Source organism: Numenius arquata, chromosome 19 (genome assembly GCF_964106895.1).
Source record: "Numenius arquata chromosome 19, bNumArq3.hap1.1, whole genome shotgun sequence".
NCBI lineage: Eukaryota > Metazoa > Chordata > Aves > Charadriiformes > Scolopacidae > Numenius > Numenius arquata.
The window spans coordinates 6,090,979-6,107,377 of record NC_133594.1 but is presented as its reverse complement, the minus strand read 5'-3'; the positions used below and the strand labels follow the sequence as shown (position 1 = coordinate 6,107,377).

Here is a 16,399-nt window from a genome sequence, read left to right as displayed (position 1 = left end):
TCAGATACTTTTTGTAGGAAACCAAGCTCAGTAATTGTGCTAGACTGAGTTTCCTTCACATTCAACAGGAAATCCTGCAAATCTAAACCAGCTTCTTGCTTTTATTTACACACTTGAACTAGATGGTTTTATACATTGCAGGTAGTGGTGCATGTAACGAGGACAAACTATCCCTCCTCAGCAGAAAGGTGCTGTTCTGAATTATTAACTCTTCTAACAGAAAGATATGGAAAACGCTTTAGTTGCTTCCATCGTGAGCCACAGCCTTCACCATTAACATCATAAGATAGTACCAGAGTTGAAGTCATTTTCCCTCCCTCCCGCTCACAGCTTTCAAACAAAGTGTAGAAGAGGTAGGGGAGGGGGGCAGCTCTTCCTGCACAAACTTTGAGCTCAAGGTTACTGCTGTTGCCATTACCCAACTCCCCCATTCCTGCTACCGCCACCCAATCATAGAATCATAGAATGATTAGAGTTGGAATGGTCCTTAAAGATCATCAAGTTCCAACCTCCCTGCCATGGGCAGGGACACCTCCACCAGACCAGGTTGCTCAAAGCCCCATCCAGCCTGGCCTTAAACACTTTCAGGGATGGGGCATCCACAACTTCCCTGGGCAACCTGTTCCAGTGCTTCACCACCCTCACAGTAAAGAATTTCCTCCTAATATCTAATGTAAATCTCCCCTCTTCCCATTTAAAACCATTACCCCTTGTCCTGTCACTACATCTCCTGACAAAGAGTCCCTCTCCGGCTCTCCTGTAGGCTCCCTTCAGATATTGGAAGGCTGCTATGAGGTCTCCCCAGAGCCTTCTCTTCTCCAGGCTCAACAACCCCAGCTCTCTCAGCCTCTCTTCATAGGGGAGGTGCTCCATCCCTCTGATCATCTTCATGGCTGTGATGAATTCTTTGCGGTGCTGAACCTGCTCTGCGTTGCCCAGCAAAGCCCAAAGGGCCAAAAGGAAACTTCTTCCCATAAAGAAACCAAATTTGACTATTTCACATCAAACAAATGCTAGAGGCAGGCAATATTCTTTCAAAAGGGATGAGTCAGCAAGAACCGGGGCTCACTCTGCCAGGACTCCAAGCAGCCTTGATGCTTCTACCATGTAATTAGTGCATTGATGACACTGGGCTCATATCTTGGGTTTGCCACTGCACCAGCGCCAGTGAAATTACACCTACACGGCTTCTGTTCAGCTTAGGATACAGGCTGGAGCTTGCCTTGGATGTAACTTAGGTTTCTTTACGTTCCTTAGGTTTCACCTTGCTATAAGTTGCTTTGGTTTCGTTGTGATTTTGGGGATAATTGTTCTTGTGCACACTGAGGGTTCAAACTGGTTATCACACAACACAGCCCTGGCCCCATCTATTGGGAGAAGGTCACACCGTCTTCCTCAAAGAAAAGATGAGAGAGATGAAAAGAAGAATTTCTATCTTTTTATTTAAAAGTTAGGATTTTGATTGGAGTTTTTTTGCTTTCATATTTTCAATCCGAATCTTAAAGAACTGTAACATTTTTAATCAACACAGCCAGAGATCAAACACTCAGCTAGTTTGCTAGAAATACGTAAAAGATTGGTTATAAAAGTAGACTTCCTGCTTCATTTTGCCCGCAATAGCGTTGGTTTTAATCACTATTATTCAAACAATAGGACAGAGACCTAAGGGTAAGAGTCAGCCACCTTCCCATGACGTGTTCACCTGCATTGCTGGGATCGACACAGCCAAGAAATGCACGAGACAGCTCTTGACTTAAACAGAAGAAAATACTGAGTGTCTGCAAGAAGAAATACTTCTTAACTAGTCCCAGTCAAGGTGCAATGGTCTTTAATGGTCTGTTCTCAAGACTGAATAAGTTTCCTTACCAAAAGGGCTGGGCGACTGTTCTCATACTAGTAGGGCCCATGCTGTAGTAGAAGCTCCTGCCTAATTCAGGTGTATTCGGCTGTGTCAAGAGTGCTTGTTCTGAGGACAGGATTAATGAATCTTGAGAGCTGATCTAGCAGAAGTTATATTTAAAGAGAACATGATCAGAAAGGAATATTGATCAGCTACTGACTCCAGAAGTCAATCACTAGCTTCAAGTGTAGAGCGATGGAAAAGGCAGTTCGGGAGTTGGCTGGAGCCTAGGAAGTAAGGAAGAGGGAAAAACAACATTTCAGAGGCTAATCCAGTTCTACAGGTAAGAAATCAATGCTAACTGAGGTACTAGCAACAGAAACTCTGGGACATGCAAGGCCACCAATAAAAGTTTCTCCTGGGTATTGCATTGGAAAGGGTCTCGTTTGCTCAGCTGCCTGTTAGGATGGTGACCTTACCAGTTCTCTTTGCTCCAGCTGGTGTCTTTGGCTTCCATCACATGGAAGGTGAACACGTGGCGAGAAGAGTCCGAGCTGTTCAGTTCACTCTTGTGGACGACTTCTCCATGGATGAGAATGAGTCCACCTGTTTGAAAGAAACATCTGTACTACTTCTTTCAAAGTATGAGTGCTGGATTTAAAATATAAGGGAAGTTGAAAGTATTAAAATACAATTTTAGCTCTCTAGTTTTTCTTGAGCTGTAAAGCAGGCTTGTTTGGGGGTTGTTTTTACCTTTACTTATAGGCAGAGGTATGAACTGGCTGTCATCGTAGGCTGGCTCTGACCCTACAAACTCTACACACGTTGAGGTACCTGGAGCGGCACGGACCATCCTCCGGGTAATTCCATCTGCAAATCCACAGAGTAAGCAAACACACAAAGATTAAACAGGCAGTTGCATTCTGCACAGCAGGGGAAGAATATCTGATTTCTCTTGGCAAAAATAAGAATTTTATTATTACAGTATATTCCATTTTTTCCTTAGTAATTTGTGTAGGGTTTTTTTTCATTAAGCAAAGATTTAGGATTTTCCAGCTGTGGCAGAAACTGATAAAACAACTGCCTTTTGTTTGCCTTTCTGGCTCTTTCTGTGCATTGCAACACAGCTCTGTAGGAACACAAATAGTCTTACGCTTAGGCAAAGCCAACCTTTGGTCCATTTCTCCTTCCTATATGAGCATAAGTTGCAATCAGAGTGCAGACCACTCCAGAGTTACAAGGGATGAGTGCATTAAAGATTTTTAAGAGCACTATTATTACACTCACTGAGGGAACGCTTAGGTGAGCAACAGTTTAACACTGGTTAGTGTGCCCTAGAGGCAGTGAAAAAACAGAAAACTCTGCTGTTAATCCAATTGTGGTTACACACACAGCAACCACCGTCGGTCACAACAGCCGTTACATGAGCCTGTGCTGATTTGGTTTTGTCTGTGCTCCCCTGGGACACTGGCTGTTCCCCGATAGCTTGGATGGTGTCCAAAAGATCCTCGTGTAGACTTGGAGGCTTTCCTCATTTACTGGAATTCAGACCCATATTTGACAGTTGTGTGTGTGGAAGAGGATTTTTATTTCCCTTACATAGAGCTTGTCAGGACTAAAAATTGGCCAGGGAAAAAAAAGAAAAGCAGGAGGGATCTTTGTGAAGTGGATGCAACACGGAAAATAAACAGTTTTGTGAGTGGATGAAAGATAAAAGAAAGGGAAAAGAAGAGGGATTTCTCAGTGTATTCCTACTCTGGAAAGCAAAAGGATTATTACTCTTTGCAGTCCAGATCAGACTTGATAAACATTTTCAAGGCTACAGTCAAAACTGTGGAAGGTGCATCAACATAGAGCAATGACCTGCTTCACTGCAGGAAGAGCCCAGTACTTTAAGACCTTCTTTAGATTAAAGTCTTAAATCTCAGTGGCCTGGCAAGGGAGACTCTGAATCGCACGGGGGAAGCTTGTGAAATAATACTGGAGTAAAAAGAAAAGATTCAGGAGCAGTTTTAACAGGTTCTGGAGTACATAAAAATTCAGGACTGTCCTTCCTTGCCCCTGTACCCTTTGTGATTCTGTGGTTCTTTGTTTCTAGGCTACGTATCAACTTAAACTAAACAGACAAAACCAGATCAGCACAGACTCATGTAACAGCTGTTGTAAACGATGGTGGTTGCTGTGTGTGTGACCACAATTGGATTAACAGCAGAGTTTTCTGTTTTTTACTGCCTCTAGGGCACACTAATCACTGTCAATCATGTATACTACCTCTTTTTTAATAAAAAAATATTGTTATGTTAGACTCGTGTGATGGACTGGTGGCCAAGAGCAAAGTGAGGCAGTTAATAACCTGCTGAAAAATGTGGTTGTAGATTTGACAACAGCACAGGAGGAGATCCTTGTAGTAAATAAAGTAATCCTTCCAATAAACAAGAATAGCAGTGTGTTTCTGCAGGCACTGCGTGATGCAGAGAACAAAACACAGTCCCTGTTACTCTCCGCCCTTAATCAAGATGAGGGAGGGCGTTTCACAGCACGCACCAAACTCTCACGACTCTTACTGGTGTGAGAGCCAGGAATGAACCACAAGCAGCCGTTCTCCTGCGTGGCGTCCTCCAGGGCAATCCAGAACCCCAGGACTCTGCCCAGAGGCTCTGTGTGCAGGAAGGTGGCATCCTGGTGCGGGGTCACTGGAAGGAGAGAAGGTCATTAGGGGTCTTCTAACGCCTGAGGAATTCAACACCGCTAGAAGGACGGCAGGTTTGTTCTCCCTGACTTCTCAACCTGACCTGCCCTGCCCACCCATCTGTCATACACATTAAATCTTACATAAAAACAGCACTTTTCAGCCTACTGCAAATGTAAAAGCAGTTCTTTGTTCAGGTTCCATATGATGTAGAAAAATCTCTGGAAAACGTGGATGGTTTTTAATGCTTTTAAGGTTTTGACCACAAAACTCACAGGCTTAAGTCTGATCCTGAGCCTTTTTCCTGGTAATATTCCTTTCCTAAAGGAGTATTATTCGCAGTGTGATACAGAGATAATAAGAATCTCACCTTCACCGCCAATGCCAGGTTGCTGCAAGGAAAGAAAGGTGATGTGTGAAGAGTTTCACAGCTTTCCATCTAACACGGTCTTGTTTCTGAAGTGACAAGACTATTTGAATTACTGTACCTTGAAGATATACATGCTTTGCACAACTACCGGTCTCTCAAGGCCTAATTTTCTTCCCAATTCCTGCAAGAAAACTTTCCAAGATTTATGTTTGCTGTTTTCTGCGCACTATAAAGCAGTATTCTTTCAAGATATTTAAATTTACCTTTGAAGATATTCAAATTTACTTTTACAGACAAAATGACTGTCATTGGGAGTCTAGAAAACTAAGATTAACTACTTCAGAATTTATTTTTTTTTTCCCCCCAGACCATTCTAGGAATCAGTGACAGCTCACCTGCACCTTGGAGGAGTGGGTGATTTGCTTGAAGACAGGATCATGAGCATGTAAAGCTAAGGGGAAAGAAAAGGGCTCATGCTGAAGATCTCATTAACAGGAGGGAACTTGGCAGCTCTGGGTGATGAGCTGCAGAGACGACAGCCGAGCAAGATAAATTGCAGCCGGAAACTTTCATCCCTCCCAAGAGTGATACGACACTTGTAAATTTGTACAATCTTCTTTAGAGACTCAAAATATAATCACACTCTGGCCACACACTGCAGCTGTATAAAAAACAGTGTATAACAGTGAACAAAAATTCAGTATTACATTATTAAATATTATATTATGCAAATGCTAAGACAACGACGACCATACATGACCCTGAGGTAGATCGGTGAATTCACCCGTTAGAAACACAGTTCTTAAGACCTACTGAAACAGTAATTATTGCAAAAGTGAGCTAGGGGTTATCTTTGGTGCCTTTTGCAGAGGGCCACAGCCTGCAGATCAGAGCTGCTTGCACACACACACTTGCTACAGCCCAGCTCTGGCAAAACTGTACAGCGAAGATTTGGAATCATGGCCCCATCTCATCATGAACAAATTCGCCGGGAGGACCCATGACTGGGTCCAGCAGGAACAGCTCCTGAGCAAGGGATGAGGCAAGACTCAACCAAGGAGTAAGTACAAAAAAAATAAGTCAAGAAAAGCCTTTTGAATTGTTAAGTTGCTGAGTCAGCAGGCATCTACAGTTGTTTTCACTTCCCCTGGGGAAAAGCTGAAGTACAACAGAATGGCAGGGGGGATGGAGCAGGAGGAGAGTGTTTTTCTAAGAAAACCAAAGAACTGAGAACTCTCAGTACTGAATTTCCTAGTGAAGTTTAATCTGAACAAAGTTCACGTCTTTGGAGATGCAGGGAAACCTGCTCTTGTTTTCCATGTATTGTTTGAAAGGAAAATAGATCAAAACGCAAGTTCAGTAGCTGGGAGAGAGAAAATAGGTCAAACTGAAACCAGCAAGGGTAAAGAAAAGGTGCTGCTGACATCAAAGAAGGGAGGACAGCTTCGGCCTTGGCAACCCACCACTGCACAAGACACAGAAGACACAGTTTGATCTGTACTGAATGTGACCAGTCTTAGGTGGTAAATTTGTTAGAGCAATTTCTTACATAAAAGAGACAAGGGCTGAAGTCCAAACTTTCACATGTCAGTGACTCTGAGCTATGCACAGCTGAAAAACCACCTAGAAGGGTTTTTGGTTTTTTTTTGAAAAGGATCATAACAGAATATTTAAGTCCTTTGACAGCAAAGAGTGAGGGGCAGCACAGAGAGAATTGCAGACAGCGACAGAGAGATGTGGGAAAAAGCAGTCTGACGTGTAGAAATCAAATTGAAGAATTTGATGCGGAAACGCACAGTAAAACAGCCTGGGGTTGCAAAGACAGGAGCTGCGTGGCCACAGCGGCAAGAGGGGGTGAGGATTGAGATATTTGATGGGGTTGTCCTGAGGAGGCACAGAGAAGCAACAGAAGAGGGAAGAAGTAATTTCTCTGCTCAGAAAGGTTTCAACTCAGGTGGCCAAGGTTATTTATAATAAGCAGGTCTGGAGAAATCCTCATGTCTGAAAACCACATCCCTTTTGTTCATCCCTCTCAAAGCTTCACCTTTTAAACATACCGTGGCCAATCTTGCTGATGGATTTCTCCTTTGGAATTAGAAAGTTACCTGAAAAACAAAACTAGAATTTAGCACTGTTTTCAAAGCAGGAATTGTCCCTAGAGCTGGAAACTGGCCCCTGACCCCTCACTCAGGCTTCTCCTGTCCCCCCTCCCGTGGCTAGCTCAGGCCAGGGCTTACCTCTCTCATCCAAAACACCTTTCTCAAAGAAGAATCTAATCTTGTCTCCACTGGTTAGGAAATAATCCGAGCTACCCTGCCAGGGATAAGAGCCCAGTAAAGATAGTATCCTTGCAAAACCACAAATGAACCTTTGATCAAAGCGTTCATACTCACCTGCATCTTTTTCCCATCAAGCCGCAGCACAAACAAAACACAGTCAATAGAAATCACCCATAAAAAGGCTTTCCACAAAACTAAATCTCTTGACATTGATTAGGACTTTACTCTCACAGAGGATACCCTTGCTTTTCTTTTGCTGGCTGCCTAAAAAAGCACTATTTTCTGTCTGCAGAACAAGTACAAAGTGATCTGTGAGAGCTGCTTGCGGCTACCGGGGGCAATAATTGTGGGGGCTGAAAGCACAGCAGGGCCACATGCACCCTCTCCTCCTTCACCCTCTGATAAGACCAGCACCAAACATTTGTAGAAAGCTGGAGGGAAAAAAAAAAAAAAAAAAAAAAAAAGTCTCTTACAGTGTTATGTTCAGTTAGAAGGAAGTGCTGTGTTCCCCCAGAGTGAATCCTGAGCATCTATTTGCCTTTTCCCCTTTCTCCTTCCAGCGCTTAGGGGGGGACAGCCCTGCCTTTCTCGGTACCTGTGCCTGGAGCTGCTCTTCTTCCTTGGTGGAGAACTCGGTGCGGCAGTGTGGCGGCACTTCCATCTCCGCTACGATCCTCTGAATCGCATTCCTCATGCTGTCACACTCCTCTGCGGTGAAAAAATGCTCGAGGACAAGGAAGCCATCATCACGGAACTGGAAGAAACAGGGTCACTGCTCTCCTCTGGAGTCCTTGGGGGAAGAAGCACAAAGCAAGAGAAAACAGCCCTGGCCCTTCGCTGTGCCTCAGCTCAGCGTGAAAAGCATCCCAACTTCAGCTGGACAACCTGCTCTTAATTTCAAGAGAGGTTTCTATTGTAAAAAAGATCATTAACAGGCTCACATATCATACAGTTAAGAACAACATATCTCAACACCTCAGTCCCCAAAGCAGAGGGAATATAATCACTAGACCTTTTGTGGCCTAAGGATATCTTATCTAAGATGTGTGACCAGCAACTATTAGATCACCAAAGCCTGCTAACACAATCAGAGCAGTCATATCTGGAGTCCAAATAAGAATAAGATTCCTTTACAAGCTGTTTTCTCTAAGGGAAAAATCCCTGGGTGATTTCTCACGGTTGACTACACAATCCCTTACAAAATGAAGTGAACTCTGTTGGCATTACTGTCTTTATATAGAATACCCTGGGGATTATCCCCTGACAGGCAGATTTCAGCTTCACAGATGAGAGCTGAGCAGTGGAGACAGAAGGGCATGACAGAAATTCCTCCAAGAGCTCTGCAGGACAAGTTGCCCTCTGGAAGAGTTTGTAGCCACGACAGGATCCTCACATGCTCAAAATGAATGCAATACAAGAAGCTGAGAAGAATATGAAGTGTTGGAGAGCTGATCATGGGTCAACTAGTAGCGACCGTGTCTTACAAGTAGCGTCACCCGCCTGCACAACAGCCAGGCTCCTTCCCCGGGGTGCCGTCCCTTACCTTTTGGATCTGATGCTGGGTTACAAACGCCATCAGAGGCAGAAGCTCCCAGGATCCCACCAGCAACACCACGATGTCACCCAGGCTCTGCAGGGCTGACTCCCCGCCTCTTCACGTGATCCTGTCCCCAGCATGTGATAGCGGCAAGCGCTGGGCAGCCGGACTGTTGCGCAGCCAGCGGAGCTGCCTCTCGAGGCGTTTTGTCCCCATCTCTGGCCATTTGTTCCTGGCAAGGACATTCTGGGCTGCATAGTTCTGCTCTGGCTCTTGCTGCTACTTGAAGCGCATAAAAATGTTCCGCTCAAGTGCAATCACAAACTCGATTCACTTCTTAACTCCGAGATTGCTGTTTTAATTATTAATCCAGATTAAAAACAAGTAGGGCAGTTAAACTGGTAAACACACTGGTAAAATAAGATTCAAGTGGGATGAAAAGATCTAAAAGTTTCGAAACAAATTTAAAGTGGCGATTCAGGCTCCTACAGAGCCCATTTTTGCTCAGCCAGCGAGTCCTGCCGGCACTTCGGCACCTGGAAGGGTCTCCAGAGACCCAGGAGATGACAGTCGGACTAAGGGGTGTTAAAGCTAAAAAGCTGTCACTAAGGGTTCTGTGAAAGCCCTAGAGAACACCTCTGTTTTTTCATTCCCAGCTGCTCTTTGGCGATACACACCTCCCCTTGCTCAGTTCACCCTCCTGCAGCTCCAAATGAGCGTGTCAATGATAAACCCAAAGCCACAGTTCAAACCAGAGAGAGAAAAGGCAGAAACTAGATTAAAAAAAAAAAAAAAAAAAGCAGAAGAGTGAAGAACAGATGCCAGCCCAGCGGTGGCGCTCCCCACCAACACATCCTTCCCATCGCACAGGAATCCCTGGGGAAGGTTTTTCTCTCCAGAGGAGGGGAAAAAAAAAAAAAAAAAAAAAAAGAAAAAAAAAGTGTTTGGCTCTTGCGGGAAACACTGAAAACATCCCTTCAGCAGCACTCCACAGAGAAATAACATCCTGGGAGCGGTTTCATGCATCAGACACCTCGCCAAAAGAAAACTCAACAAAATGAAGGAGTGCAAAATGCTGATGGGAAGGTGTTTACTTCCAAATATAGTTACTAGCAAAGAAAAAACATCTTAAAGAGATGTTATTTGAAAAAAAAAAAAAAAAAAAAAAAAAGTCCTGTATTCTGTAAGGGAGCCAACTCTGGATAAAAATCCCTCCCTATCTTGTTCAAGTCTTTTTCCCTTTTTTTTTTTTTTTTTAATAGAATCATAGAATTGTCTGGGTTGGAAATTCAGTGTTTCACTGGAAAAAAAACCATCTTTTTCTTAGCATTTACAGCTTGTTTTCAAGCTTTTCTCTGCACACAAGAGGATATGAATTAGGAAGTTCAAAAAGCAGCTAAATTTTGCCAGAGACTTTAATCACTGGGCTATGAACATGGAGGGGAAACCATCAGCCTCCAAAGCTGCAAAACTCAAAAAAATAATCAAGTAGTTCCTTTTTCCTGTTAAAGGACTCTCACCAACTGATGGACCTGAAATGGTTTTTTTAAGGAAGATGTTTAACTAGTGGAAAAAAACCCTGCTGTTCCTATTGTCTGTAAGTCGATCCCATGAGGATTCACCTCACCAGGAGGCAGCAATCCTGGAGAAATATGCCTTCTACACACACTCCCAAGGCCACTCCTCAGTCCCTCTCTGCGCTACCCCCGTCATTCATCATGTCACATATATTTCATTCCCAGACATGGGGGTTTTTTTCAGCAATTTAGCACGTCATCTTCTCCACTCCCCACCTTACGCACACGCGATGACTTCAGAAGCTGCTTTAGCTCATACGCACGACCGTAAACCACAGCTTTCCTGTTCGATGGATTGTTTTGAGCAACATAAACAGCAGATCGCAGCACGCGACGCAGCAAGCACCAGAAGGTAACCGACTGCATAAACCAGGAGAGGCAACCCATCCTGGTGACAGGAGAGTTCATCTGTGTCTGTCCTTAGGAGTCCTCCAGTTCTTTGCCATCCCAGATGCGCTCCTATTTTGAGACTCAGAAAGACCTTTTCAGCAAGAGGAAAACCACCCACGCCACATAATCCCCCAAAAAAGGCAAAGAGAAGGATGTCACCTTTGTAAATACCTTCTCTTCCAGCATGTTTAAATAAGGAAAGTAGAAAGTACTCAGACAAAACTGGGAAATGGCCCTCTTTTCCTTCCCTTCCTCTCCTTCCGAGAGCTCTTCCACAGACTAGTTACTAAACAACATTTTCTCCTGCCAGCTCCATAAGGAAAAGTGGACTCCTGGCAAACCCCATCGGGGGCTGCCAAAACCCATCCCGCATCTGCACAAAAGGTAGGGGCGCAAGGGACATCTGGAACACAGACAACCCCGCAGCCGACAAAGCACAGGTGTGTCAAACACCTTTTCGACTGGCACGATTATCCTAAATTTCCTCCTCAATATGAGTTCCTACTGAAACCGTCTGGAGCCAAGCCAGCTTTCCAGCTCTCCCGAGGCGGTTTGAGCAGCTCAGCACTCTCGCCAAAACTGCTGCTGTCGGAGCTGCCAGGGTTATTAGGTAAAATTTCAGCTACGTCTCTTATCGTCTGTCCTGAAGCCTTCGATATGACCGGCAACAAGCGAGAGGATATTTAATGAGAAACAAGGACCACAGGAACAACGATAACCATAACAAGTGTTTAAATTGCATTAAATAGTATATTAGTATTTAAAGTGTCATAGATGCTTGAATACTTTTGTTTTCCCTGTATTGGCAGCCCTTTCAAGTTATCAGAAGTATCAGAAATGCAGTAATTTTCCATCAAGAGAATTCTCATTGTCATCAACAAGTAAAAAAAAGATGGTTACTTTGTTCAAAAATGAGCAAGGTAAAAAGCTTTTGGTGCAGTTGGGCTAGAGGATTTTACCAGATTAAAACCAATATAGTTCCCAGCTACCTCTATGACATCTTTACGCTTTTCAGTGAGATATGTAGAAAATCTGGCATTATCAGGATTAAAAGTCTTTTTCCAAAAAAGATCAGTTCTTTACCCTCAGGCTCTTTCCCCATCGCTACTGAAGTCCTGCAGGAATCCAGCAAGCACCAGTTTTCTTTGATGGTACCTTTCATTCTTTCCTTTTGCTCAGCTATTCAAAGACCTGGTAAATCCTTGTCAAAAGGAGCTGCAGTTCCAGTGAGCCTTAGATGACAAAGGGTGTTTTGTCCTCTCCTTTCTTGGTTCAGTCCTGCCAAGTGTTTCATTAAAACTCATCAATGCCAATGAGCAGCACCTTTCACCTGCTTCACAGCCTGCTCACATTCTCTGTCACTGAAGCGGTGCCAATGTCCCCATGGTCAAGTAGTCTGGGGGAAAAAGGAAGCAAGGGAAGGCAAAACACAAGAGAAATACCTTTGTACGCAATAAAGGAGCTGCACAGAAACTCAAACTGTCTTTGAAAGTTACAGGCTGATTCTCTGTAACACACCATGAACATGATCCATTAGGAAAGACGCTACCTGCCAGCATTTTCGGTTGAAAAAGTAGTGCATGGAATAGGCAGACAGCTGGGAAACACACTGAAATAATTTGTTACCAGTAGTTGACTGAAGACACAATTTCTATGGCAACAGACAATTTTCTCCACTGACTTCAGTCCCTATCCCTTTCCCATAGAAGGGGAACACAACGTACATTTTGAAAACCCAACTGAGCTTCTATAGGACTGTGTAGACCATACTCCAACAGTCTTTTATTTAGCAATATAAACTCTATCAGCCATTTGTTAAAGCCACAGTGAAATACGTAAGGCCATCCAGGCTTGTCACGGAGCAGCACCTCTTTCGCTGCACATCTACTTTTTCCTTATTCATAAAGGAATGTCATAATCCACAAGGATTCACGAGATGAGTAAAAGAAACCCCATAATCCTACACAATAGCTGGAATTATTAACATCTGTCTCCTGAAAAGCAAGATCGTGAAAAGTCAATTGCCTTTGCATACAGAAAACTTAAAGGAAAGCAGACATAAAAAAGGAAAATGCAAATTAAAAATCAAAACTTTTATTCTGTTAAAGTGTCCAGTCTTACAAGTCTTTCCAAGAAAACAATAGCAGCCTTCAGTGCTTAAGGTGGAGGTGCTGTGGATGAGCTGCCCAAACAATCCCACATACAAAGCCAATGTCATGATTCTGAAATGTTACATCCAGTCGCAGGTCTCGGATGCCAAACCACAACCCTGCTCGGACATTTACAAACTGGGAGTGAACAATATTTAAACCATGAGTAGCGTCTTACTTAAATGGACACGTCAGCTGTAAAAGATGACTCAGGCTCATTAGCCCCCTTCTCATTAAGTCTCCTCTAGAAAAATTTCCCCCATTGTTCAATAAAATTCCTTTAAAGGAGACTGAGAGGAAGGAAGAGAAGGGTAATTCCAGAAATACTAAATTAAGCCTTTCTTTGTGTGAATTTGCACGAAGTTCACCTCTGCTATTGGGGTCCAGTAATTCAAGTCCAGCTACTTTTTAAAAAGGACTTCAGAGATGAGATTTCTGGAGGATTTCATACTCCGAAGCACTTGAATATTAACCTACCACTGCAGCTGGAGGGATGGAGAGGGATGGAGAAAGGTTTGAGTCAAACAATGTTCTTGTCCAGTTCCAATTCTGCTTCATGCAGATACAGGTAGGACAGAAAACTCGCTCTGTTTTGGCACGTGCTTAGTAAGACTACAGGATCCACTGTGTGGCCAATCAGTGGGGGCAAAAAAATTCATTTTAAAATGCAACGAGAAAAAAAAAAAAAATGAAGTTTAAGCAATAGTTTTACCAGTGAGCGTTCACACAGCCTTACCTTGGGTAACATTTCAGAGCAGATGACTCTACTGTTTATGGTACGACAATATTGTTTGTCAGCGAGAAGTCACGGCAAAAGTTAAGAAAACTCTCCATGTTTGAAAGAAAAAGAATCAAGGGGAACAGCTGGCTTCAGGCAGAGACTGTTACAAATACGCTTGAAGGAGCAAGTGCCTCTATGGAGAAGTGACATTAACGAATCTCTAGAGAAGGCACAGCTATTAATGAGGAAAAAATGGATTAATCCTCCCCTGAAGGAGGACTAAAAAAAATTTTAAAAATCCCAATAACTCAAACCATGCGAGTCCCTTTTCAAAGCAGGAAAAAAAAAAAAACAGTATGGAAAAGAAACGATGTCACAGCTGATGAATCTATATTTGAAACTTTTTTTCCATACACATCCTCTGCAAAGGATGTGTTATTGTTCTAAAAATTCCTAGAAACATTTGTTAGAGAGGAAAACAACAATATAAAAAAAAAAACAGAAGAGGATCTCAGTGTAGTTCAGAATAGAAAGCCACTTAATACTATTTATGGTAATGAACATCAAGAACTTACTTTAATTAAATGAAGTGAGCTAAATGGAGCGTATAAATGGTAATAAGAAATGAGGTAGGATTATTATCAGGAAGTGACAATTAATACCAAAGAACATCACATCATGAAAAATACCTGCAACAGCTATTTAACCATTCAGACTGGCAGAGTAAATTAATTCCAGCTGCTGAATTAAGTGAGGAACCAAATAATAAAATCAGAAAACAATCTTAAACAAAGAACAACTTCAGCTAATGTTCCAGTGCATAGTTTCAGATATACAGCAAGACTTAATAGATTTAATAGTATTTGGTATTCCTTGCCTTTCAGTTGGTTCAAATAATTACTTATCACTTATTACTTTTGGGGGTATTTAGCAGGAAAAGTAGAACTACATTTTACTAACCTTCAGTCCTAACATGAGATGAGCGTGCTTGTGATCTACAGGGGCTCCAAGAACTCATTCAGCTCAGAAGTGCTATTAAGGAAACAGTTGGGTTTAATTCAAGTTGTTGTATGGTGTAGCAGCTAATAAATAATCTGGTTTGTTATTACTAGAGTGCCTTGAAAAGCCTGTCAGGAGAACAAGACGCTGACCAGACTGTTGATTGTCTGCTTACGTTGAACTTATTTTTCTTAACACACAGATCAGTGTCAGAAATAAAACCCCTAAACTTCAGTTTGATGGATACTTGAAAAAAAAAAAACCATAATACACACTGATTGAATACTTGCAAATGAGGAAGGATTGTTGATGTAAGCTCATCCCTCAAAGACTGAACAATCCAGACAAGTACAGGAAGCAGATGACTCACTCTGCTGTTGGCTGAGTTTTGCAGGAGTTCTAAGCAGTAAACATGTCCAGGACCTCATGGTTTAGACCCTATCCTTGAAGTTTTAAAGCTTCTTCCAGCTCATCATACGAGACTGATACTCTGGAATCAGTATCTATTTGAGGGAAGACCAAGAAGCACATATCAGGAGTAAATAACACATATTGCTGTCTTCCAGAGTGGCAGCGTATTTTTGTGCCGCCTGTGTTTCTGGTACAAGAAGTTGTCAGACTGCTCATCCCAATTTTGCCACGCAGGAAGCTATCTCAAGCCCTAGCAGCCATGGCCGAGACCAAGAAAAATTGAGCTTGGAATATTGTAAGAGCAGCAGAAAGCTAGTGTTTTCATGCACCATCAATACTGGCCTGGCTTACAATTGCTTTGTAGACCTCAGGCACAGGGCAGCCTCTACTCAGCAAGCAGGAGTATAACTCTTATTTGATCAAAAGTTAGAGACAGTCTCTGGCTTCTAGCAGAATATTGTCCTATTGGCCACTTGTCCTACAGACTCAGCACTAAGATACATGGCAGTTCAAGAGGCTCACAAGCTTCTAGAATCACTGCAGCATACTTTCAGGAGCTGCTTATAGAAACTTACAATGTAGCTGCATAAAGTTCACTTTGTATATCTAAGACCACAAATAGAATCAAGAGTCAAATCACTCATCTACAATGATCTAGACATACAGAAGAAGTCTCCCTGCTCCTGTCAGCTAGGTGAAAACCCTGTGAGGTGCTTGGCCCTTTCAGCATGCCTAGTCTAAAGTATGTGTGTTGTAAACCAGTTAGAATCACAGAATAATAGAACAGTTTGAGTTGGAAGGGACCTTTAAGGCTATCTAGTCCAACCCTTCCTGCAATGAGCAGGGACATCTTCAACTAGACCAGGTTGCTCAGAGCCCTGTCCAACCTGACCTTGGGTGTCACCCAGTGGCCTTGAATACAAAGCAGAGTTCAAGCCTCTATTCAGTAGCCACTACTCTCCAGCACTGAAAGTATCTTTCGGCACAGAGTAAGGAAAAAAAAAAGTTTCCTTCACAATCCAAACACAATCCACACAGCCTCCCCACACGCACCACACAGAACTGATGGGAAAACAGCATTACTGTAGCTAAGCCTGAAGCCATTCCTGCTTTACTGAAGAAGCATTAAGCCTACCTGGCAATTTCTGCCATTTCTGTTGATCCAAAACACTTGTGCAAACAGAACAAGTACAATCCAAGAAGCATGAGCATCAATACTTCCCCATCCTTTCAGTAGCGGCCCCAACTCCAACACAATTTCAAAACACTATCCCTGTTAGAAACAAGAAGAGCTTTTACAGTACTCTGCTTGCCAGATAAAGAGATTTAATTATATTATTCCCTGGACTGTTTAAACTTTTCATAATGAATGGACTAAGGGAGGCAGAATTTACATCTTTCTTAAAAGCAGTTTTATAAACAGATCTCCTGATTTT

General features: G+C 42.9%; 1 protein-coding gene across 3 annotated transcripts; it reads right to left on the bottom strand.

Moving 5' to 3' along the window:
• Positions 1–1,417: 1,417 nt before the first annotated feature.
• On the bottom strand, positions 1,418–8,834 carry PHYHD1 (phytanoyl-CoA dioxygenase domain containing 1). Of its 3 annotated transcripts, none has more exons than XM_074161154.1 (11): positions 8,722–8,834; positions 7,774–7,968; positions 7,137–7,212; positions 6,957–7,004; positions 5,295–5,350; positions 5,018–5,080; positions 4,900–4,921; positions 4,405–4,533; positions 2,594–2,710; positions 2,320–2,446; positions 1,418–2,127 (listed from the first exon to the last, which is right to left on the bottom strand). In XM_074161154.1, exons 2-11 carry the CDS (start codon positions 7,870–7,872, stop codon positions 2,082–2,084), a joined length of 783 nt encoding a protein of 260 aa, XP_074017255.1. In that variant the 5' UTR covers positions 7,873–7,968; positions 8,722–8,834; the 3' UTR covers positions 1,418–2,081. The 3 variants fall into 3 exon arrangements, with proteins under 3 accessions (XP_074017255.1, XP_074017253.1, XP_074017254.1); XM_074161152.1 differs by having other exon boundaries at positions 7,774–7,932; positions 8,722–8,817; XM_074161153.1 differs by lacking the exon at positions 5,018–5,080 and having other exon boundaries at positions 1,419–2,127; positions 7,774–7,932; positions 8,722–8,754.
• Positions 8,835–16,399: the final 7,565 nt, after the last annotated feature.